Raw genomic sequence first — 22,396 nt, 5'->3', positions numbered from 1 at the left:
CTACTTTTGACCCAAATGGCACCCTATTCCCTATATAGTGCACTACTGTTGACCGGAGTGCAACTATGTACAGCAGGGGAAGAGGGTACCATTTGGGACGCGGACAATACGTTTGTTGTCAGCGTGGCTACAGCAGACCTCATTACAGTGCTTCATAATGTCTCACTCCAAAGTTCATCCTAAGGACGCTTCTTACTCTTCTAGCCTGAATTTTAAAGGTCAAATCAAATCAAATCAAATCAAATTGTATTGGTCACATGCGCCGAATACAACAGGTGCAGACATTACAGTGAAATGCTTACTTACAAGCCCTTAACCAACAGTGCATTTATTTTTTAACAAAAAAAAAGTAAAAATAAAACAACAACAAAAATTTTTTTGAGAAAAAAGGCATGACTCTCCGTCATAGTTCAAAGCTTGATACGTTACTAATCTAAATTTGAGTTAAAATCAAGACGTTTTTGACCATTAATGGACTTCATCAGAATGACCAGAAAAGCCATGGACAGACACAACGTCGTTATGATCTTTCACACAAATTAGATAAATAAAGCATCGAGGTTTTTAACTGTGAGCTTGAGTTATTCCTTTTCATTCCAAACGCTCATATTCATTTTTTTTGGGTTGCACCTCGTCTCACGTTGGTTTCAGCACCTTCTGTTCCTCTCCTCTTGCCTGGATGCCAGACTGAAACCCTGACCTCATCCCTGGTTATGGGAGATACGGGTATAAGGTCGTCGGTTCAACTCCCGCAACTCCCTCCGCATGGCGAATTGCTTAGAATTGAGGTGTGAAATGATACCCGTCCTTCTACATTCTCAAGAACATCAGCAGACTGCACCTTCTTGATCTGACCAATCATCATGCAGGACAACAGTTCCCCAATCAACTGTGGGAAGGATGTTACAAAAATTTTATTACCCATAACACAGCATGGCTGGAATTCAATCAAAATTGGGAGGGACGTGGTAAATCATTAGAAAGGAGTTAAATTAAGTTTGGTTTAATATTTGTTATGTATAAATGTAATATTATTAGAAATAATTCCATACAGCATAAACAGCAAACCCAAAGAAGAATCCAAGTGCGGTCTTAAGAGCGGAGTCTAAGTTCTTCATGATGAGAGGACCGCAGGGCTGAGAGGAGAGACACATCCATTGATATTTACATTCATTGGCCCATTAGATATACAGTAAAAGGAGGACTCTAGTCTAGAAGGATATCACTTTTTTTTAGTATAGACATTGCCACATTGCTTCCACCATTTAAAAGTAGGCAACTGGGCGGGGAATCCTATTGGTCGGGAGTGATCTGCCAATGATCAGAGAGCATTGCCTTCATCAAATTGGGTTGCATATGGTTTGTAAAACAAATACTAAGGTAATATCCAGGAGCCAAGACCAAGATGTAAACCAGGACGTTGGTCCCCAGATCCAGACCCAGACCCAGTGAGTTGAGACCATGACAAGTAAAATACTGCATTTATGTGGTCTTGAGTGGTCGCAAGACCAAGATCACTAGATCAAGAGTTCATGGGCCCTTTCTTAAATTCTAAGAAACTCAAGTAAATGAGTACAGTAGGGTACAGTACAGTAGGGTACAGTACAGTAGGGTAGAGTAGAGTAGGGTACAGTAGAGTAGGGTACAGTACAGTAGGGTAGGGAACAGTACAGTAGGGTACAGTAGGGTAGAGTACAGTAGGGTAGAGTACAGTACAGTAGGGTCCAGTACAGTAGGGTACAGTACAGTAGGGTAGGGTACAGTAGGGTAGAGTAGGGTACAGTACAGTAGGGTATGGTAGGGTACAGTAGGGTGGAGTAGGGTACAGTAGGGTAGAGTACAGTAGAGTAGAGTACAGTAGGGTAGAGTACAGTAGGGTACAGTAGGGTAGAGTACAGTAGAGTACAGTAGGGTTCAGTAGGGTACAGTACAGTAGGGTAGAGTACAGTAGAGTACAGTAGGGTACAGTACAGTAGGGTAGAGTACAGTAGAGTACAGTAGGGTTCAGTAGGGTACAGTACAGTAGGGTAGGGTACAGTAGGGTAGAGTACAGTAGAGTACAGTAGGGTACAGTAGGGTACAGTACAGTAGGGTACAGTACAGTAGGGTAGAGTACAGTAGAGTACAGTAGGGTACAGTACAGTAGGGTAGAGTACAGTAGAGTACAGTAGGGTACAGTAGGGTAGGGTACAGTAGGGTACAGTACAGTAGGGTAGGGTACAGTAGGGTAGAGTACAGTAGAGTACAGTAGGGTACAGTACAGTAGGGTACAGTACAGTAGAGTACAGTAGGGTACAGTACAGTAGGGTAGAGTACAGTAGAGTACAGTAGGGTACAGTAGGGTAGGGTACAGTAGGGTACAGTACAGTAGGGTAGGGTACAGTAGGGTACAGTACAGTAGGGTCCAGTACAGTAGAGTACAGTAGGGTCCAGTACAGTAGAGTACAGTAGGGTACAGTACAGTAGGGTAGGGTACAGTAGGGTACAGTAGGGTACAGTACAGTAGGGTAGGGTACAGTAGGGTACAGTACAGTAGGGTAGGGTACAGTAGGGTACAGTACAGTAGGGTAGGGTACAGTAGGGTACAGTACAGTAGGGTCCAGTACAGTAGAGTACAGTAGGGTACAGTACAGTAGGGTAGGGTACAGTAGGGTACAGTACAGTAGGGTCCAGTACAGTAGAGTACAGTAGGTAGGGTACAGTACAGTAGGGTCCAGTACAGTAGAGTACAGTAGGGTACAGTACAGTAGGGTCCAGTACAGTAGAGTACAGTAGGGTACAGTACAGTAGGGTAGGGTTCAGTAGGGTACAGTACAGTAGGGTAGGGTACAGTAGGGTAGAGTACAGTAGAGTACAGTAGGGTACAGTAGGGTACAGTACAGTAGGGTACAGTACAGTAGGGTAGAGTACAGTAGAGTACAGTAGGGTACAGTACAGTAGGGTAGAGTACAGTAGAGTACAGTAGGGTACAGTAGGGTAGGGTACAGTAGGGTACAGTACAGTAGGGTAGGGTACAGTAGGGTAGAGTACAGTAGAGTACAGTAGGGTACAGTAGGGTAGGGTACAGTAGGGTACAGTACAGTAGGGTAGGGTACAGTACAGTAGGGTAGAGTACAGTGGAGTACAGTAGGGTACAGTAGGGTAGGGTACAGTAGGGTACAGTACAGTAGGGTAGGGTACAGTAGGGTACAGTACAGTAGGGTCCAGTACAGTAGAGTACAGTAGGGTACAGTACAGTAGGGTCCAGTACAGTAGAGTACAGTAGGGTACAGTACAGTAGGGTAGGGTACAGTAGGGTACAGTACAGTAGGGTACAGTAGGGTACAGTACAGTAGGGTAGAGTACAGTAGGGTAGGGTACAGTAGGGTCCAGTACAGTAGAGTACAGTAGGGTACAGTACAGTAGGGTCCAGTACAGTAGGGTACAGTAGGGTACAGTACAGTAGGGTCCAGTACAGTAGAGTACAGTAGGGTACAGTACAGTAGGGTCCAGTACAGTAGAGTACAGTAGGGTACAGTACAGTAGGGTACAGTAGGGTACAGTACAGTAGGGTCCAGTACAGTAGAGTACAGAACAGTAGGGTCCAGTACAGTAGAGTACAGTAGGGTACAGTACAGTAGGGTAGGGTACAGTAGGGTAGAGTACAGTAGGGTACGGTACAGTAGGGTCCAGTACAGTAGAGTACAGTAGGGTACAGTACAGTAGGGTCCAGTACAGTAGAGTACAGTAGGGTACAGTAGGGTTCAGTAGGGTACAGTACAGTAGGGTAGGGTACAGTAGGGTAGAGTACAGTAGAGTACAGTAGGGTTCAGTAGGGTACAGTACAGTAGGGTAGGGTACAGTAGGGTAGAGTACAGTAGAGTACAGTAGGGTACAGTAGGGTACAGTACAGTAGGGTACAGTACAGTAGGGTAGAGTACAGTAGAGTACAGTAGGGTACAGTACAGTAGGGTAGAGTACAGTAGAGTACAGTAGGGTACAGTAGGGTAGGGTACAGTAGGGTACAGTACAGTAGGGTAGGGTACAGTAGGGTAGAGTACAGTAGAGTACAGTAGGGTACAGTACAGTAGGGTACAGTACAGTAGGGTAGAGAACAGTAGAGTACAGTAGGGTACAGTACAGTAGGGTAGAGTACAGTAGAGTACAGTAGGGTACAGTAGGGTACAGTACAGTAGGGTAGGGTACAGTAGGGTACAGTACAGTAGGGTCCAGTACAGTAGAGTACAGTAGGGTACAGTACAGTAGGGTCCAGTACAGTAGAGTACAGTAGGGTACAGTACAGTAGGGTAGGGTACAGTGGAGTACAGTAGGGTACAGTAGGGTAGGGTACAGTAGGGTACAGTACAGTAGGGTAGGGTACAGTAGGGTACAGTACAGTAGGGTCCAGTACAGTAGAGTACAGTAGGGTACAGTACAGTAGGGTCCAGTACAGTAGTGTACAGTAGGGTACAGTACAGTAGGGTAGGGTACAGTAGGGTACAGTACAGTAGGGTAGGGTACAGTAGGGTAGGGTACAGTAGGGTACAGTACAGTAGGGTAGGGTACAGTAGGGTACAGTACAGTAGGGTAGGGTACAGTAGGGTACAGTACAGTAGGGTCCAGTACAGTAGAGTACAGTAGGTAGGGTACAGTACAGTAGGGTCCAGTACAGTAGAGTACAGTAGGGTACAGTACAGTAGGGTCCAGTACAGTAGAGTACAGTAGGGTACAGTACAGTAGGGTAGGGTACAGTAGGGTACAGTACAGTAGGGTCCAGTACAGTAGAGTACAGTAGGGTACAGTACAGTAGGGTCCAGTACAGTAGAGTACAGTAGGGTACAGTACAGTAGGGTCCAGTACAGTAGAGTACAGTAGGGTACAGTACAGTAGGGTAGGGTACAGTAGGGTACAGTACAGTAGGGTACAGTAGGGTACAGTACAGTAGGGTACAGTACAGTAGGGTAGGGTACAGTAGGGTCCAGTACAGTAGAGTACAGTAGGGTACAGTACAGTAGGGTCCAGTACAGTAGGGTACAGTAGGGTACAGTACAGTAGGGTCCAGTACAGTAGAGTACAGTAGGGTACAGTACAGTAGGGTCCAGTACAGTAGAGTACAGTAGGGTACAGTACAGTAGGGTACATTAGGGTACAGTACAGTAGGGTCCAGTACAGTAGAGTACAGAACAGTAGGGTCCAGTACAGTAGAGTACAGTAGGGTACAGTACAGTAGGGTAGGGTACAGTAGGGTAGAGTACAGTAGGGTATGGTACAGTAGGGTCCAGTACAGTAGAGTACAGTACAGTAGAGTACAGTACAGTAGGGTCCAGTACAGTAGAGTACAGTAGGGTACAGTAGGGTTCAGTAGGGTACAGTACAGTAGGGTAGGGTACAGTAGGGTAGAGTACAGTAGAGTACAGTAGGGTTCAGTAGGGTACAGTACAGTAGGGTAGGGTACAGTAGGGTAGAGTACAGTAGAGTACAGTAGGGTACAGTAGGGTACAGTACAGTAGGGTACAGTACAGTAGGGTAGAGTACAGTAGAGTACAGTAGGGTACAGTACAGTAGGGTAGAGTACAGTAGAGTACAGTAGGGTACAGTAGGGTAGGGTACAGTAGGGTACAGTACAGTAGGGTAGGGTACAGTAGGGTAGAGTACAGTAGAGTACAGTAGGGTACAGTACAGTAGGGTACAGTACAGTAGGGTAGAGAACAGTAGAGTACAGTAGGGTACAGTACAGTAGGGTAGAGTACAGTAGAGTACAGTAGGGTACAGTAGGGTAGGGTACAGTAGGGTACAGTACAGTAGGGTAGGGTACAGTAGGGTACAGTACAGTAGGGTCCAGTACAGTAGAGTACAGTAGGGTACAGTACAGTAGGGTCCAGTACAGTAGAGTACAGTAGGGTACAGTACAGTAGGGTAGGGTACAGTAGGGTACAGTACAGTAGGGTAGGGTACAGTAGGGTAGGGTACAGTAGGGTACAGTACAGTAGGGTAGGGTACAGTAGGGTACAGTAGGGTAGAGTACAGTAGGGTAGGGTACAGTAGGGTACAGTACAGTAGGGTCCAGTACAGTAGAGTACAGTAGGGTACAGTATAGTAGGGTAGGGTACAGTAGGGTACAGTACAGTAGGGTCCAGTACAGTAGAGTACAGTAGGTAGGGTACAGTACAGTAGGGTCCAGTACAGTAGAGTACAGTAGGGTACAGTACAGTAGGGTCCAGTACAGTAGAGTACAGTAGGGTACAGTACAGTAGGGTAGGGTACAGTAGGGTACAGTACAGTAGGGTCCAGTACAGTAGAGTACAGTAGGGTACAGTACAGTAGGGTCCAGTACAGTAGAGTACAGTAGGGTACAGTACAGTAGGGTAGGGTACAGTAGGGTAGGGTACAGTAGGGTACAGTAGGGTACAGTACAGTAGGGTAGAGTACAGTAGGGTAGGGTACAGTAGGGTCCAGTACAGTAGAGTACAGTAGGGTCCAGTACAGTAGGGTACAGTAGGGTACAGTACAGTAGGGTCCAGTACAGTAGAGTACAGTAGGGTACAGTACAGTAGGGTCCAGTACAGTAGAGTACAGTAGGGTACAGTACAGTAGGGTACAGTAGGGTACAGTACAGTAGGGTCCAGTACAGTAGAGTACAGTACAGTAGGGTCCAGTACAGTAGAGTACAGTAGGGTACAGTACAGTAGGGTAGGGTACAGTAGGGTAGAGTACAGTAGGGTACGGTACAGTAGGGTCCAGTACAGTAGAGTACAGTAGGGTACAGTACAGTAGGGTCCAGTACAGTAGAGTACAGTAGGGTACAGTACAGTAGGGTCCAGTACAGTAGAGTACAGTAGGGTACAGTACAGTAGGGTAGGGTACAGTAGGGTCCAGTACAGTAGAGTACAGTAGGGTACAGTACAGTAGGGTAGGGTACAGTAGGGTACAGTACAGTAGGGTACAGTACAGTAGGGTAGAGTACAGTAGGGTACAGTACAGTAGGGTAGAGTACAGTAGGGTAGAGTACAGTACAGTAGGGTACAGTACAGTAGGGTAGGGAACAGTACAGTAGGGTACAGTAGTCTAGAGTACAGTACAGTAGGGTAGAGTACAGTAGGGTAGAGTACAGTAGGGTAGAGTACAGTAGAGTACAGTAGGGTACAGTACAGTAGGGTCCAGTACAGTAGAGTACAGTAGGGTACAGTACAGTAGGGTAGGGTACAGTAGGGTACAGTACAGTAGGGTACAGTACAGTAGGGTACAGTACAGTAGGGTAGAGTGCAGTAGGGTACAGTACAGTAGGGTAGAGTACAGTAGGGTAGAGTACAGTACAGTAGGGTACAGTACAGTAGGGTAGGGAACAGTACAGTAGGGTACAGTAGTATAGAGTACAGTACAGTAGGGTAGAGTACAGTAGGGTAGAGTACAGTAGGGTCCAGTACAGTAGAGTACAGTAGAGTACAGTAGGGTCCAGTACAGTAGAGTACAGTAGGGTACAGTACAGTAGGGTAGGGTACAGTAGGGTACAGTACAGTAGGGTCCAGTACAGTAGAGTACAGTAGGGTACAGTACAGTAGGGTCCAGTACAGTAGAGTACAGTAGGGTACAGTACAGTAGGGTCCAGTACAGTAGAGTACAGTAGGGTACAGTACAGTAGGGTAGGGTACAGTAGGGTACAGTACAGTAGGGTACAGTAGGGTACAGTACAGTAGGATAGAGTACAGTAGGGTAGGGTACAGTAGGGTCCAGTACAGTAGAGTACAGTAGGGTCCAGTACAGTAGGGTACAGTAGGGTACAGTACAGTAGGGTCCAGTACAGTAGAGTACAGTAGGGTACAGTACAGTAGGGTCCAGTACAGTAGAGTACAGTAGGGTACAGTACAGTAGGGTCCAGTACAGTAGAGTACAGTAGGGTACAGTACAGTAGGGTAGGGTACAGTAGGGTCCAGTACAGTAGAGTACAGTAGGGTACAGTACAGTAGGGTAGGGTACAGTAGGGTACAGTACAGTAGGGTACAGTACAGTAGGGTAGAGTACAGTAGGGTACAGTACAGTAGGGTAGAGTACAGTAGGGTAGAGTACAGTACAGTAGGGTACAGTACAGTAGGGTAGGGAACAGTACAGTAGGGTACAGTAGTCTAGAGTACAGTACAGTAGGGTAGAGTACAGTAGGGTAGAGTACAGTAGGGTAGAGTACAGTAGGGTAGAGTACAGTAGAGTACAGTACAGTAGGGTAGAGTACAGTACAGTAGGGTAGAGTACAGTAGGGTAGGGAACAGTACAGTAGGGTACAGTACAGTAGGGTAGAGTACAGTAGGGTAGAGTACAGTAGGGTAGGGAACAGTACAGTAGGGTACAGTACAGTAAGGTACAGTACAGTAGGGTAGGGAACAGTACAGTAGGGTCAGTAGGGTAGAGTACAGTAGGGTAGAGTACAGTACAGTAGGGTAGAGTACAGTACAGTAGGGTACAGTAGGGTAGAGTACAGTAGGGTAGAGTACAGTACAGTAGGGTACAGTACAGTAGGGTAGAGTACAGTAGGGTAGAGTACAGTAGGGTAGAGTAGGGTAGAGTACAGTAGGGTAGAGTACAGTACAGTAGGGTAGAGTACAGTACAGTAGGGTACAGTAGGGTAGAGTACAGTAGGGTAGAGTACAGTAGGGTAGAGTACAGTACAGTAGGGTACAGTACAGTAGGGTAGAGTACAGTAGGGTACAGTACAGTAGGGTAGAGTACAGTAGGGTACAGTACAGTAGGGTAGGGAACAGTACAGTAGGGTAGGGAACAGTACAGTAGGGTACAGTAGGGTAGAGTACAGTACAGTAGGGTAGAGTACAGTACAGTAGGGTACAGTAGGGTAGAGTACAGTAGGGTAGAGTACAGTAGGGTAGAGTACAGTACAGTAGGGTAGAGTACAGTAGGGTAGAGTAGGGTAGAGTAGGGTACAGTACAGTAGGGTAGAGTAGGGTAGAGTACAGTAGGGTAGAGTACAGTACAGTAGGGTGGAGTAGAGTAGAGTAGGGAACAGTACAGTAGGGTAGAGTACAGTAGGGTATTGTACAGTAGGGTACAGTACAGTAGGGTGGAGTACAGTAGGGTAGAGTAGGGTAGAGTACAGTAGGGTAGAGTACAGTAGGGTACAGTAGAGTACAGTAGGGTGGAGTAGAGTAGAGTAGGGAACAGTACAGTAGGGTAGAGTACAGTAGGGTAGAGTACAGTAGGGTACAGTACAGTAGGGTACAGTACAGTAGGGTACGGTACAGTAGGGTACAGTACAGTAGGGTAGAGTAGGGTAGAGTACAGTAGGGTACAGTACAGTAGGGTAGAGTACAGTAGGGTAGAGTACAGTAGGGTACAGTACAGTAGGGTAGAGTACAGTAGGGTACAGTAGGGTAGAGTAGGGTACAGTACAGTAGGGTACAGTACAGTAGGGTGGAGTACAGTAGGGTACAGTACAGTAGGGTGAGGACAGTAGGGTACAGTACAGTACAGTAGGGTAGAGTACAGTAGGGTACAGTACAGTAGGGTACAGTACAGTAGGGTGGAGTACAGTAGGGTACAGTACAGTAGGGTAGAGTACAGTAGGGTACAGTACAGTACAGTAGGGTACAGTACAGTAGGGTACAGTACAGTAGGGTACAGTACAGTAGGGTAGAGTACAGTAGGGTAGAGTAGAGTAGGGTACGGTAGGGTAGAGTAGGGTACAGTACAGTAGGGCAGAGTACAGTAGGGTAGAGTACAGTAGGGTAGAGTAGAGTAGGGTACAGTACAGTAGGGTAGAGTAGAGTAGGGTACAGTACAGTAGGGTACAGTACAGTAGGGTACAGTACAGTAGGGTAGAGTACAGTAGGGTAGAGTAGAGTAGGGTACAGTAGAGTAGGGTAGAGTACAGTAGGGTACAGTACAGTAGGGTACAGTACAGTAGGGTAGAGTACAGTAGGGTAGAGTACAGTAGGGTACAGTACAGTAGGGTAGAGTAGAGTAGGGTAGAGTAGAGTAGGGTAGAATAGAGTAGGGTGCAGTACAGTAGGGTAGAGTACAGTAGGGTACAGTACAGTAGGGTAGAGTACAGTACAGTAGGGTAGAGTACAGTACAGTAGGGTAGAGTACAGTAGGGTAGGGAACATTACAGTAGGGTACAGTAGGGCAGAGTAGGCAGTAGGGTAGAGTACAGTAGGGTAGAGTACAGTAGGGTAGGGAACAGTACAGTAGGGTACAGTACAGTAGGGTACAGTACAGTAGGGTAGGGAACAGTACAGTAGGGTACAGTAGGGTAGAGTACAGTAGGGTAGAGTACAGTACAGTAGGGTAGAGTACAGTAGAGTAGGGTACAGTAGGGTAGAGTACAGTAGGGTAGAGTACAGTACAGTAGGGTACAGTACAGTAGGGTAGAGTACAGTAGGGTAGAGTAGGGTAGAGTACAGTAGGGTAGAGTACAGTAAAGTAGGGTAGGGTACAGTACAGTAGGGTAGAGTACAGTAGGGTAGAGTACAGTACAATAGGGTAGAGTACAGTACAGTAGGGTAGAGTACAGTAGGGTAGAGTACAGTAGGGTACAGTACAGTAGGGTAGAGTACAGTAGGGTAGAGTACAGTACAGTAGGGTACAGTACAGTAGGTTAGGGAACAGTACAGTAGGGTAGAGTACAGTAGGGTACAGTACAGTAGGGTACAGTATAGTAGAGTACAGTACAGTAGGGTAGAGTACAGTACAGTAGGGTACAGTAGGGTAGAGTACAGTAGGGTAGAGTACAGTAGGGTAGAGTACAGTACAGTAGGGTAGAGTACAGTAGGGTAGAGTACAGTAGGGTACAGTACAGTAGGGTACAGTACAGTAGGGTAGAGTAGAGTAGGGTAGAATAGAGTAGGGTGCAGTACAGTAGGGTAGAGTACAGTAGGGTACAGTACAGTAGGGTAGAGTACAGTACAGTAGGGTAGAGTACAGTACAGTAGGGTAGAGTACAGTAGGGTAGGGAACAGTACAGTAGGGTACAGTACAGTAGGGTAGAGTAGGGTACAGTAGGGTAGAGTACAGTAGGGTGAGTACAGTAGGGTAGGGAACAGTACAGTAGGGTACAGTACAGTAGGGTACAGTACAGTAGGGTAGGGAACAGTACAGTAGGGTACAGTAGGGTAGAGTACAGTAGGGTAGAGTACAGTACAGTAGGGTAGAGTACAGTACAGTAGGGTACAGTAGGGTAGAGTACAGTAGGGTAGAGTACAGTACAGTAGGGTACAGTACAGTAGGGTAGAGTACAGTAGGGTAGAGTAGGGTAGAGTACAGTAGGGTAGAGTACAGTACAGTAGGGTAGGGTACAGTACAGTAGGGTAGAGTACAGTAGGGTAGAGTACAGTACAATAGGGTAGAGTACAGTAGGGTAGAGTACAGTAGGGTACAGTACACTAGGGTAGAGTACAGTAGGGTAGAGTACAGTACAGTAGGGTACAGTACAGTAGGTTAGGGAACAGTACAGTAGGGTAGAGTACAGTAGGGTACAGTACAGTAGGGTACAGTATAGTAGAGTACAGTACAGTAGGGTAGAGTACAGTACAGTAGGGTACAGTAGGGTAGAGTACAGTAGGGTAGAGTACAGTAGGGTAGAGTACAGTACAGTAGGGTAGAGTACAGTAGGGTAGAGTACAGTAGGGTACAGTACAGTAGGGTACAGTACAGTAGGGTAGAGTAGGGCAGTAGGAGTAGGCAGGGTGCAGTACAGTAGGGTAGAGTACGGCAGGGTACAGTACAGTAGGGTAGAGTACAGTACAGTAGGGTAGAGTACAGTACAGTAGGGTAGAGTACAGTAGGGTAGAGCAGCACAGTAGGGCAGAGTACAGTAGGGTAGAGTAGGGTACAGTAGGGTAGAGCACAGTAGTGAGTACAGTAGGGTAGGGAACAGTACAGTAGGGTACAGTACAGTAGGGTACAGTACAGTAGGGTAGGGAACAGTACAGTAGGGTACAGTAGGGTAGAGTACAGTAGGGTAGAGTACAGTACAGTAGGGTAGAGTACAGTACAGTAGGGTACAGTAGGGTAGAGTACAGTAGGGTAGAGTACAGTACAGGTAGGGTACAGTACAGTAGGGTAGAGTACAGTAGGGTAGAGTAGGGTAGAGTACAGTAGGGTAGAGTACAGTACAGTAGGGAGGGTAGTCAGTACAGTAGGGTAGAGTACAGTAGGGTAGAGTACAGTACAGTAGGGTAGAGTACAGTAGGGTAGAGTACAGTAGGGTACAGTACACTAGGGTAGAGTACAGTAGGGTAGAGTACAGTACAGTAGGGTACAGTACAGTAGGTTAGGGAACAGTACAGTAGGGTAGAGTACAGTAGGGTAGAGTACAGTAGGGTACAGTACAGTAGAGTACAGTACAGTAGGGTAGAGTACAGTACAGTAGGGTACAGTAGGGTAGAGTACAGTAGGGTAGAGTACAGTAGGGTAGAGTACAGTACAGTAGGGTAGAGTACAGTAGGGTAGAGTAGGGTACAGTACAGTAGGGTAGAGTACAGTAGGGTACAGTACAGTAGGGTACAGTACAGTACAGTAGGGTGGAGTACAGTAGGGTAGAGTACAGTAGGGTAGAGTACAGTACAGTAGGGTAGAGTACAGTAGGGTAGAGTACAGTAGGGTAGAGTACAGTAGGGTACAGTACAGTAGGGTAGAGTACAGTAGGGTAGAGTACAGTAGGGTAGGGAACAGTACAGTAGGGTACAGTACAGTAGGGTACAGTACAGTAGGGTAGGGAACAGTACAGTAGGGTACAGTAGGGTAGAGTACAGTAGGGTAGAGTACAGTACAGTAGGGTAGAGTACAGTACAGTAGGGTACAGTAGGGTAGAGTACAGTACAGTAGGGTAGAGTACAGTAGGGTAGAGTACAGTACAGTAGGGTAGAGTACAGTAGGGTAGAGTAGGGTAGAGTACAGTAGGGTAGAGTACAGTAGGGTAGGGTAGAGTACAGTAGGGTAGAGTAGAGCAGTAGAGGGCAGCGTAGAGTACAGTAGGGTAGAGTACAGTACAGTAGGGTAGAGTACAGTACAGTAGGGTACAGTACAGTAGGGTAGAGTACAGTAGGGTACAGTACAGTAGGGTAGAGTACAGTAGGGTAGAGTACAGTACAGTAGGGTACAGTACAGTAGGGTAGGGAGCAGTACAGTAGGGTACAGTAGGGTAGAGTACAGTACAGTAGGGGAGAGTACAGTACAGTAGGGTACAGTAGGTAGAGTACAGTAGGGTAGAGTACAGTTGGGTAGAGTACAGTACAGTAGGGTAGAGTACAGTAGGGTAGAGTAGGGTAGAGTAGGGTACAGTACAGTAGGGTAGAGTAGGGTAGAGTACAGTAGGGTAGAGTACGTACAGTAGGGTGGAGTAGAGTAGAGTAGGAGAACAGTACAGTAGGGTAGAGTACAGCAGGGTAGAGTACAGTAGGGTAGAGTACAGTAGGGTAGAGTACAGTAGGGTAGAGTAGGGTAGAGTACAGTAGAGTACAGTAGGGTAGAGTAGAGTACAGTAGGGTGGAGTAGAGTAGAGTAGGGAACAGTACAGTAGGGTAGAGTACAGTAGGGTAGAGTACAGTAGGGTAGAGTACAGTAGGGTAGAGTACAGTAGAATACAGTAGGGTAGAGTAGAGTACAGTAGGGTACAGTACAGTAGGGTGGAGTAGAGTAGAGTAGGGAACAGTACAGTAGGGTAGAGTACAGTAGGGTACAGTACAGTAGGGTAGAGTACAGTAGGGTAGAGTAGGGTAGAGTACAGTAGAGTACAGTAGGGTAGAGTACAGTACAGTAGGGTGGAGTAGAGTAGAGTAGGGAACAGTACAGTAGGGTAGAGTACAGTAGGGTAGAGTACAGTAGGGTACAGTACAGTAGGGTAGAGTACAGTAGGGTAGAGTAGGGTAGAGTACAGTAGAGTACAGTAGGGTAGAGTAGAGTACAGTAGGGTACAGTACAGTAGGGTACAGTACAGTAGGGTAGAGTACAGTAGGGTACAGTACAGTAGGGTACAGTACAGTAGGGTGGAGTACAGTAGGGTAGAGTAGGGTAGAGTACAGTAGGGTAGAGTACAGTAGGGTACAGTAGGGTAGAGTACAGTACAGTAGGGTGGAGTAGAGTAGAGTAGGGAACAGTACAGTAGGGTAGAGTACAGTAGGGTAGAGTAGGGTAGAGTACAGTAGGGTAGAGTACAGTAGGGTAGAGTACAGTACAGTAGGGTAGAGTACAGTACAGTAGGGTACAGTACAGTAGGGTAGAGTACAGTAGGGTACAGTACAGTAGGGTAGAGTACAGTAGGGTAGAGTACAGTACAGTAGGGTACAGTACAGTAGGGTAGGGAACAGTACAGTAGGGTACAGTAGGGTAGAGTACAGTAGGGTAGAGTACAGTAGGGTAGAGTACAGTACAGTAGGGTAGAGTACAGTAGGGTAGAGTACAGTAGGGTAGAGTACAGTAGGGTAGAGTACAGTAGGGTACAGTACAGTAGGGTAGAGTACAGTAGGGTAGAGTACAGTAGGGTAGGGAACAGAGCAGTAGAGTACAGTACAGTAGGGTACAGTACAGTAGGGTAGGGAACAGTACAGTAGGGTACAGTTGGGTAGAGTACAGTAGGGTAGAGTACAGTAGCAGTAGGGCACAGCAGTAGGGCAGTACAGTAGGGTAGAGTACAGTAGGGTAGAGTACAGTAGGGTAGAGTACAGTAGGGTAGAGTACAGTAGGGTAGAGTACAGTAGGGTAGAGTACAGTAGGGTAGGGAACAGTACAGTAGGGTACAGTACAGTAGGGTACAGTACAGTAGGGTAGGGAACAGTACAGTAGGGTACAGTAGGGTAGAGTACAGTAGGGTAGAGTACAGTACAGTAGGGTAGAGTACAGTACAGTAGGGTACAGTAGGGTAGAGTACAGTACAGTAGGGTAGAGTACAGTAGGGTAGAGTACAGTACAGTAGGGTAGAGTACAGTAGGGTAGAGTAGGGTAGAGTACAGTAGGGTAGAGTACAGTAGGGTAGGGTAGAGTACAGTAGGGTAGAGTAGGGTAGAGTACAGTAGGGTAGAGTACAGTAGGGTAGAGTACAGTACAGTAGGGTAGAGTACAGTACAGTAGGGTAGAGTACAGTAGGGTAGAGTACAGTAGGGTACAGTACAGTAGGGTAGAGTACAGTAGGGTAGAGTACAGTACAGTAGGGTACAGTACAGTAGGGTAGGGAACAGTACAGTAGGGTACAGTAGGGTAGAGTACAGTACAGTAGGGGAGAGTACAGTACAGTAGGGTACAGTAGGGTAGAGTACAGTAGGGTAGAGTACAGTTGGGTAGAGTACAGTACAGTAGGGTAGAGTACAGTAGGGTAGAGTAGGGTAGAGTAGGGTACAGTACAGTAGGGTAGAGTAGGGTAGAGTACAGTAGGGTAGAGTACAGTACAGTAGGGTGGAGTAGAGTAGAGTAGGGAACAGTACAGTAGGGTAGAGTACAGTAGGGTAGAGTACAGTAGGGTAGAGTACAGTAGGGTAGAGTAGGGTAGAGTACAGTAGAGTACAGTAGGGTAGAGTAGAGTACAGTAGGGTGGAGTAGAGTAGAGTAGGGAACAGTACAGTAGGGTAGAGTACAGTAGGGTACAGTACAGTAGGGTAGAGTACAGTAGGGTAGAGTAGGGTAGAGTACAGTAGAGTACAGTAGGGTAGAGTAGAGTACAGTAGGGTACAGTACAGTAGGGTGGAGTAGAGTAGAGTAGGGAACAGTACAGTAGGGTACAGTACAGTAGGGTGGAGTACAGTAGGGTAGAGTAGGGTAGAGTACAGTAGGGTAGAGTACAGTAGGGTACAGTTGGGTAGAGTACAGTACAGTAGGGTGGAGTAGAGTAGAGTAGGGAACAGTACAGTAGGGTAGAGTACAGTAGGGTAGAGTAGGGTAGAGTACAGTAGAGTACAGTAGGGTAGAGTAGAGTACAGTAGGGTACAGTACAGTAGGGTAGAGTACAGTAGGGTACAGTACAGTAGGGTACAGTACAGTAGGGTGGAGTACAGTAGGGTAGAGTAGGGTAGAGTACAGTAGGGTAGAGTACAGTAGGGTACAGTTGGGTAGAGTACAGTACAGTAGGGTGGAGTAGAGTAGAGTAGGGAACAGTACAGTAGGGTAGAGTACAGTAGGGTAGAGTAGGGTAGAGTACAGTAGGGTAGAGTACAGTAGGGTAGAGTACAGTAGGGTACAGTACAGTAGGGTACAGTACAGTAGGGTAGAGTAGGGTAGAGTACAGTAGGGTAGAGTACAGTAGGGTAGCGTACAGTAGGGTAGAGTACAGTAGGGTACAGTACAGTAGGGTAGAGTACAGTAGGGTAGAGTACAGTAGGGTAGAGTACAGTAGGGTACAGTAGGGTAGAGTAGGGTACAGTACAGTAGGGTACAGTACAGTAGGGTGGAGTACAGTAGGGTACAGTACAGTAGGGTAGAGTACAGTAGGGTACAGTACAGTACAGTAGGGTAGAGTACAGTAGGGTACAGTACAGTAGGGTACAGTACAGTAGGGTGGAGTACAGTAGGGTTCAGTACAGTAGGGTAGAGTACAGTAGTGTACAGTACTGTAGGGTAGAGTACAGTAGGGTAGAGTAGAGTAGGGTACAGTAGGGTAGAGTAGGGTACAGTACAGTAGGGTACAGTACAGTAGGGTACAGTACAGTAGGGTAGAGTACAGTAGGGTAGAGTAGAGTAGGGTACGGTAGGGTAGAGTAGGGTACAGTACAGTAGGGTACAGTACAGTAGAGTAGAGTACAGTAGGGTAGAGTACAGTAGGGTAGAGTAGAGTAGGGTACAGTACAGTAGGGTAGAGTACAGTAGGGTACAGTACAGTAGGGTAGAGTACAGTAGGGTAGAGTAGGGTACAGTACAGTAGGGTAGAGTACAGTAGGGTACAGTACAGTAGGGTACAGTATAGTAGGGTACAGTACAGTAGGGTAGAGTAGAGTAGAGTACAGTAGGGTAGAGTACAGTAGGGTAGAGTACAGTAGGGTAGAGTACAGTAGGGTAGAGTAGAGTAGGGTACAGTACAGTAGGGTAGAGTACAGTAGGGTACAGTAGGGTAGAGTAGGGTACAGTACAGTAGGGTAGAGTACAGTAGGGTAGAGTAGAGTAGGGGTACGGTAGGGTAGAGTAGGGTACAGTACAGTAGGGTAGAGTACAGTAGGGTAGAGTAGAGTAGGGTACGGTAGGGTAGATTAGGGTACAGTACAGTAGGGTACAGTACAGTAGGGTAGAGTACAGTAGGGTAGAGTACAGTAGGGTAGAGTAGAGTAGGGTACAGTACAGTAGGGTAGAGTACAGTAGGGTACAGTACAGTAGGGTAGAGTACAGTAGGGTACAGTACAGTAGGGTAGAGTACAGTAGGGTAGAGTAGGGTACAGTACAGTAGGGTAGAGTACAGTAGGGTACAGTACAGTAGGGTACAGTATAGTAGGGTACAGTACAGTAGGGTAGAGTAGAGTAGAGTACAGTAGGGTAGAGTACAGTAGGGTAGAGTACAGTAGGGTAGAGTACAGTAGGGTAGAGTAGAGTAGGGTACAGTACAGTAGGGTAGAGTACAGTAGGGTACAGTAGGGTAGAGTAGGGTACAGTACAGTAGGGTAGAGTACAGTAGGGTAGAGTAGAGTAGGGTACGGTAGGGTAGAGTAGGGTACAGTACAGTAGGGTAGAGTACAGTAGGGTAGAGTAGAGTAGGGTACGGTAGGGTAGATTAGGGTACAGTACAGTAGGGTACAGTACAGTAGGGTAGAGTACAGTAGGGTAGAGTACAGTAGGGTAGAGTAGAGTAGGGTACAGTACAGTAGGGTAGAGTACAGTAGGGTACAGTACAGTAGGGTACAGTACAGTAGGGTACAGTACAGTAGGGTAGAGTACAGTAGGGTAGAGTAGAGTAAGGTACAGTACAGTAGGGTAGAGTACAGTAGGGTACAGTACAGTAGGGTAGAGTACAGTAGGGTAGAGTACAGTAGGGTAGAGTACAGTAGGGTACAGTAGGGTAGAGTACAGTAGGGTAGAGTACAGTAGGGTACAGTAGGGTAGAGTAGGGTACAGTACAGTAGGGTACAGTACAGTAGGGTAGAGTACAGTAGGGTACAGTACAGTAGGGTACAGTAGGGTACAGTACAGTAGGGTACAGTACAGTAGGGTAGAGTAGAGTAGGGTACAGTAGGGTAGAGTAGGGTACAGTAGGGTACAGTAGAGTAGGGTACGGTAGGGTAGAGTAGGGTACAGTAGGGTACAGTACAGTAGGGTACAGTACAGTAGGGTAGAGTACAGTAGAGTACAGTAGAGTAGGGTACAGTAGGGTAGAGTACAGTAGAGTAGGGTACAGTAGGGTACAGTACAGTAGGGTACAGTACAGTAGGGTAGAGTAGGGTACAGTACAGTAGGGTACAGTACAGTAGGGTACGGTACAGTAGGGTACGGTACAGTAGGGTACAGTACAGTAGGGTACAGTACAGTAGGGTACAGTACAGTACAGTAGGGTAGAGTAGTGTACAGTAGGGTACAGTACAGTAGGGTATAGTACAGTAGGGTACAGTACAGTAGGGTACAGTAGAGTAGGGTGGAGTAGGGTAGAGTAGAGACGGGTACAGTAGAGTAGGGTACACTAAAGTAGATTAGGGTACAGTAAAGTAGAGTACATTAGAGTAGAGTACATTAGGTACAATAGTGTAGGTACAGTAGGGTACAGTAGCGTAGGGTACAGTAGAGTAGAGTATGGTATAATTGATTAGGGTACAGTAGAGTAGGGTATAGTAGAGTAGGGTACAGTAGAGTAGAGTAAGGTACACTAAAGTAGATTAGGGTACAGTAAAGTAGAGTACATTAGAGTAGAGTACATTAGGTACAATAGTGTAGGTACAGTAGAGTAGGGTGGAGTAGAGTACATTAGAGTAGGATACAGTAAGGTACAGTAGAGTACAGTAGAATACAGTAGGGTATAGTAGGTTAAAGTAGAGTAGGGTATAGTAGGGTACAATAGAGTAGGGTGCAGTATGGAAGGGTACAGTACAGCAGGGTACAATAGAGTAGGTAGGGATCAGTAGGGTACAGTAGAGTGGTGTAGGGTAGGGTTCAGTAGGGTACGGTGCGGTAGGATCCAGTAGAGTGTGGTGCAGTAGAGACGGGTACAGTAGAGTAGGGTGCAGTAGAGACGGGTGCAGTAGAGTAGGGTACACTACAGTAGAGTATGGTAAAGTAGATTATGGTACAATAGGTACAATAGTGTATGGTGGAGTAGAGTAGGGTATAGTAGAGTAGGGTGGAGTAGTGTAGAGTAGGGTACAGTATAGTAGTGTGGCGTAGTGTACAGTAGAGTAGGGTGGAGTAGTGTAGAATAGGGTACAGTACAGTAGGGTGGAGTAGTGTAGGGTGGAGTAGAGTAGGGTGGAGTAGTGTACAGTAGAGTAGGGTGGAGTAGAGTACAGTAGGGTACAGTGGAGTAGGATGGAGTAGTGTAAAGTAGAGTAGGGTGGAGTAGTGTAAAGTAGAGTAGGGTACAGTAGGGTGGAGTAGTGTACAGTAGTGTGGAGTAGTGTAGAGTAGGGTACATTAGAGTAGGGTGGAGTAGTGTACAGTAGTGTAGAGTAGGGTACAGTAGAGTAGGGTGGAGTAGGGTAGAGTAGGGTACAGTAGAGTAGGGTGGAGTAGAGTACAGTAGGGTACAGTAGAGTAGGATGGAGTAGTGTAGAGTAGGGTACAGTAGGGTGGAGTAGTGTACAGTACAGTAGTGTGGAGTAGTGTAGAGTAGGGTACAGTAGAGTAGGGTGGAGTAGAGTACAGTAGGGTAGAGTAGAGTACAGTAGAGTAGGGTGGAGTAGGGTACAGTAGTGTGGAGTAGTGTAGAGTAGGGTACAATAGAGTAGAGTAGGGTACAGTAGAGTAGGGTACAGTAGGGTACAGTGGAGCAGGGTACAGTACATTAGGTACTATAGTGTAGGTACAGTAGAGTAGGGTGGAGTAGGGTACAGTACAGTAGGGTACAGTAGAGTAGGGTGGAGTAGTGTAGAGTACAGTAGTGTGGAGTAGTGTAGAGTAGGGTACATTAGAGTAGGGTGGAGTAGTGTAGAGTAGGGTACATTAGAGTAGGGTACAGTAGAGTAGGGTACAGTAGGGTACAGTAGAGTAGGGTACAGTAGAGTAGGGTACAGTAGAGTAGGGTACAGTAGAGTAGGGTACAGTAGAGTAGGGTACAGTAGAGAATGTATCCTCAATGTACCAACTTTTAGAAGTAATATATAGTGTTGTTGTGGCTGACATAAAGAAGCATTACCTTGCTGTAGATCCACATCATTTCAGATGTTCCCTGAGGTAACAAACAATGGAAGAAAAATGTTTTAAAAAGAACATTATTGGATTCAAAATTATTTTGACATATGTAACATTATGTAACATTTTCTTCTTGTCATTTTTCTCGTAACTGAATTAGTAGGTTGCCGGGAGTTATTCCTGCTCAAATCACATAGTTAGGAGGAAAAACTCCTAGCCCCATTTAAAACAGCTGAAGTTTGATTTTAGAACTTACCCAGATGCCGTCATCTTTAGTTGTTTGCACCTCCATACATTGGGATGGGTCTGATTTGAAAGTAGAACATTTACAGGTCTCTGGAATCTTGCTATCCCAGTCTCTGTAACTCATTATTCCACAACACTTAGCCTGCAACAGCAGACACAGTTGTCAGTGAACACAAGATGAGAAACCGTGAACACAAGGTGAGAAACTGTGTAAAATGTACAGTACATTGCTAGTCTGACAAATTGATCATGACAGATTAAAGACTTGGGTTGCGTAAAAAGGCAGAAATGCGGAAGACCAGTGGAATAAGCAAATTAACGACAGGAACTGGGAATTTAGGGAAAGATATTCAAATTTTGCAACCTATTTATGAATATTAATAATTGTGGACAATATGTAGACTTCTACAGTACTTCTGCTTGTAGAGCCATGATCGTTTGTCGGTGCTCTTCATCAGCCATCATTGCTGATGTAGCTGAAGAGAGGTTTTCTTTAATCATTTGCATGGCCTTTAAATTATGAGAAGAAAAAAACGTTTTCAGAGAATTCAACAATTTTAAGATGCCTTTTTTATTTTTATTTAAAGTGTTAATTAAGCCACAAAGTAAAGGTACAAAATATTGACTGGGAAAAAATATATATCAATAGCTTGTGTCTACAGAACGTTCAAACCCTTCTGTTTAACAGCTTAGTTTAAGATAAACAGTGTAAGTGATTTGATATCGACTTAAAAGCGATGCATTTTCTTACAAAGTCTAATGCGACTATTGACAAATTCTGATTTTTTTTTTTCACAGGACTTTTAAATATCTAAAGAAAAAGTTTACCTCAGGCATTGAACGAGCCACGTTAAATCCAACAATAAGAAAGACGATTATTCCAAAGCCCATTATTCCAACGAACTGAAAACAAAATACAAATTTTTGGCAAACAAACAATTACTAAATCATACATAATGATACAGTTTTGTTTAATTCATTGCTTTAAAATGTTATTATATTATATTTTGCATATAACGTTACCATGCAACCATATTATCGTATCTCGCAGGAAAAGTTGAATTTTGTATTTGTATTTTAGAAACACTTTATGGTTAATAATGATTATTAATAATGTGATGTTTTGTACTGGCTTGTACTGTGTGAATGAGATTGAAGTATTTACCACTCTCAGAAACACAATGTTCTCTTTGTATGCACCATATGCTCCAAGTAAAGAGAGTAGCACAGAAACAACTGCAGTTGATACAATCCATGCCAAGCCAGCTGACTCTCCTTGGTCAAGCTGGGGAAAAAAAGGATCAAAAGCATTGTCACTGGGGCTGAATCACAGAACTAAGTTTTACCATTGTCGTTCAGTGTTGTTAATTAGTAGGATAATTTTCACCTCTTTATTGTATGGTGCTGCGGTCATTCCCAAAACCAATAGGACACAACCTGCAATCTAAACACCGGGAAAACCGTGTCACAATTTTTAGAATGCATGAATCAATGCATAAAGAAGAGTTAGAAACAAAGAAAACAGAAGTAGTCAAACAACAGAGCTAAAATGAAGAACTACTTTATAAAAAATCAAAAATAAATTAAGAGGTTGAAAGACAAACAGGCAGAAATATCTATGAATAAACCAACAACAGTTACACTTAATGAACCCCCCCCCAAAAATGGAGGTTATCTCATCTTAATATTGCTTACCCCTAACAACATGTTGAATCCAAAGAACAGCTGTTTCAGACATCTGTTGACCTGTGCCATTGTGAACAGAATCAAAAAGCAAAAGAGGCTGTTAAAAACGATGCTGGGCACACAGAGTATCCACTAGCTTGGTTATGTATCCCCTATTCTCAAGTCAGGCTGTTTCAACAGCACACACCGCTTTAATAATACCACTGTGTGTGAGGAGGGCGGTCTTTCATCTGTGCAT

The 22,396-nt window shown here is 45.5% G+C and overlaps 1 protein-coding gene across 1 annotated transcript; it reads right to left on the bottom strand.

Annotated features, from left to right (window-relative positions):
- Positions 1-315: 315 nt before the first annotated feature.
- On the bottom strand, positions 316-22,320 carry LOC121556261 (23 kDa integral membrane protein-like). The gene is made up of 9 exons (XM_041870158.2): positions 22,168-22,320; positions 21,860-21,916; positions 21,638-21,757; positions 21,301-21,375; positions 20,887-20,982; positions 20,483-20,614; positions 20,231-20,263; positions 1,053-1,136; positions 316-889 (listed from the first exon to the last, which is right to left on the bottom strand). The coding sequence occupies exons 1-9, from the start codon at positions 22,225-22,227 to the stop codon at positions 743-745; spliced, it is 804 nt and encodes a 267-aa protein (XP_041726092.2). The 5' UTR covers positions 22,228-22,320; the 3' UTR covers positions 316-742.
- Positions 22,321-22,396: the final 76 nt, after the last annotated feature.

The sequence above is a fragment of the Coregonus clupeaformis genome, chromosome 28 (genome assembly GCF_020615455.1).
Source record: "Coregonus clupeaformis isolate EN_2021a chromosome 28, ASM2061545v1, whole genome shotgun sequence".
Classification (NCBI taxonomy): domain Eukaryota; kingdom Metazoa; phylum Chordata; class Actinopteri; order Salmoniformes; family Salmonidae; genus Coregonus; species Coregonus clupeaformis.
This window is presented reverse-complemented; position numbering and strand designations above follow the sequence as displayed.

Excerpts from the sequence above, each read along its gene's own strand:
- LOC121556261 (XM_041870158.2), bottom strand. The coding sequence starts at position 22,227 with ATGGCACAGGTCAACAGATGTCTGAAACAGCTGTTCTTTGGATTCAAC. Across the intron at positions 21,758-21,859 it reads CAGCACCATACAATAAAGAG|CTTGACCAAGGAGAGTCAGC; the intron begins GTGAAAATTATC and ends TTTTTTCCCCAG. Across the intron at positions 20,615-20,886 it reads TCATGGCTCTACAAGCAGAA|GCTAAGTGTTGTGGAATAAT; the intron begins GTACTGTAGAAG and ends CTGCTGTTGCAG.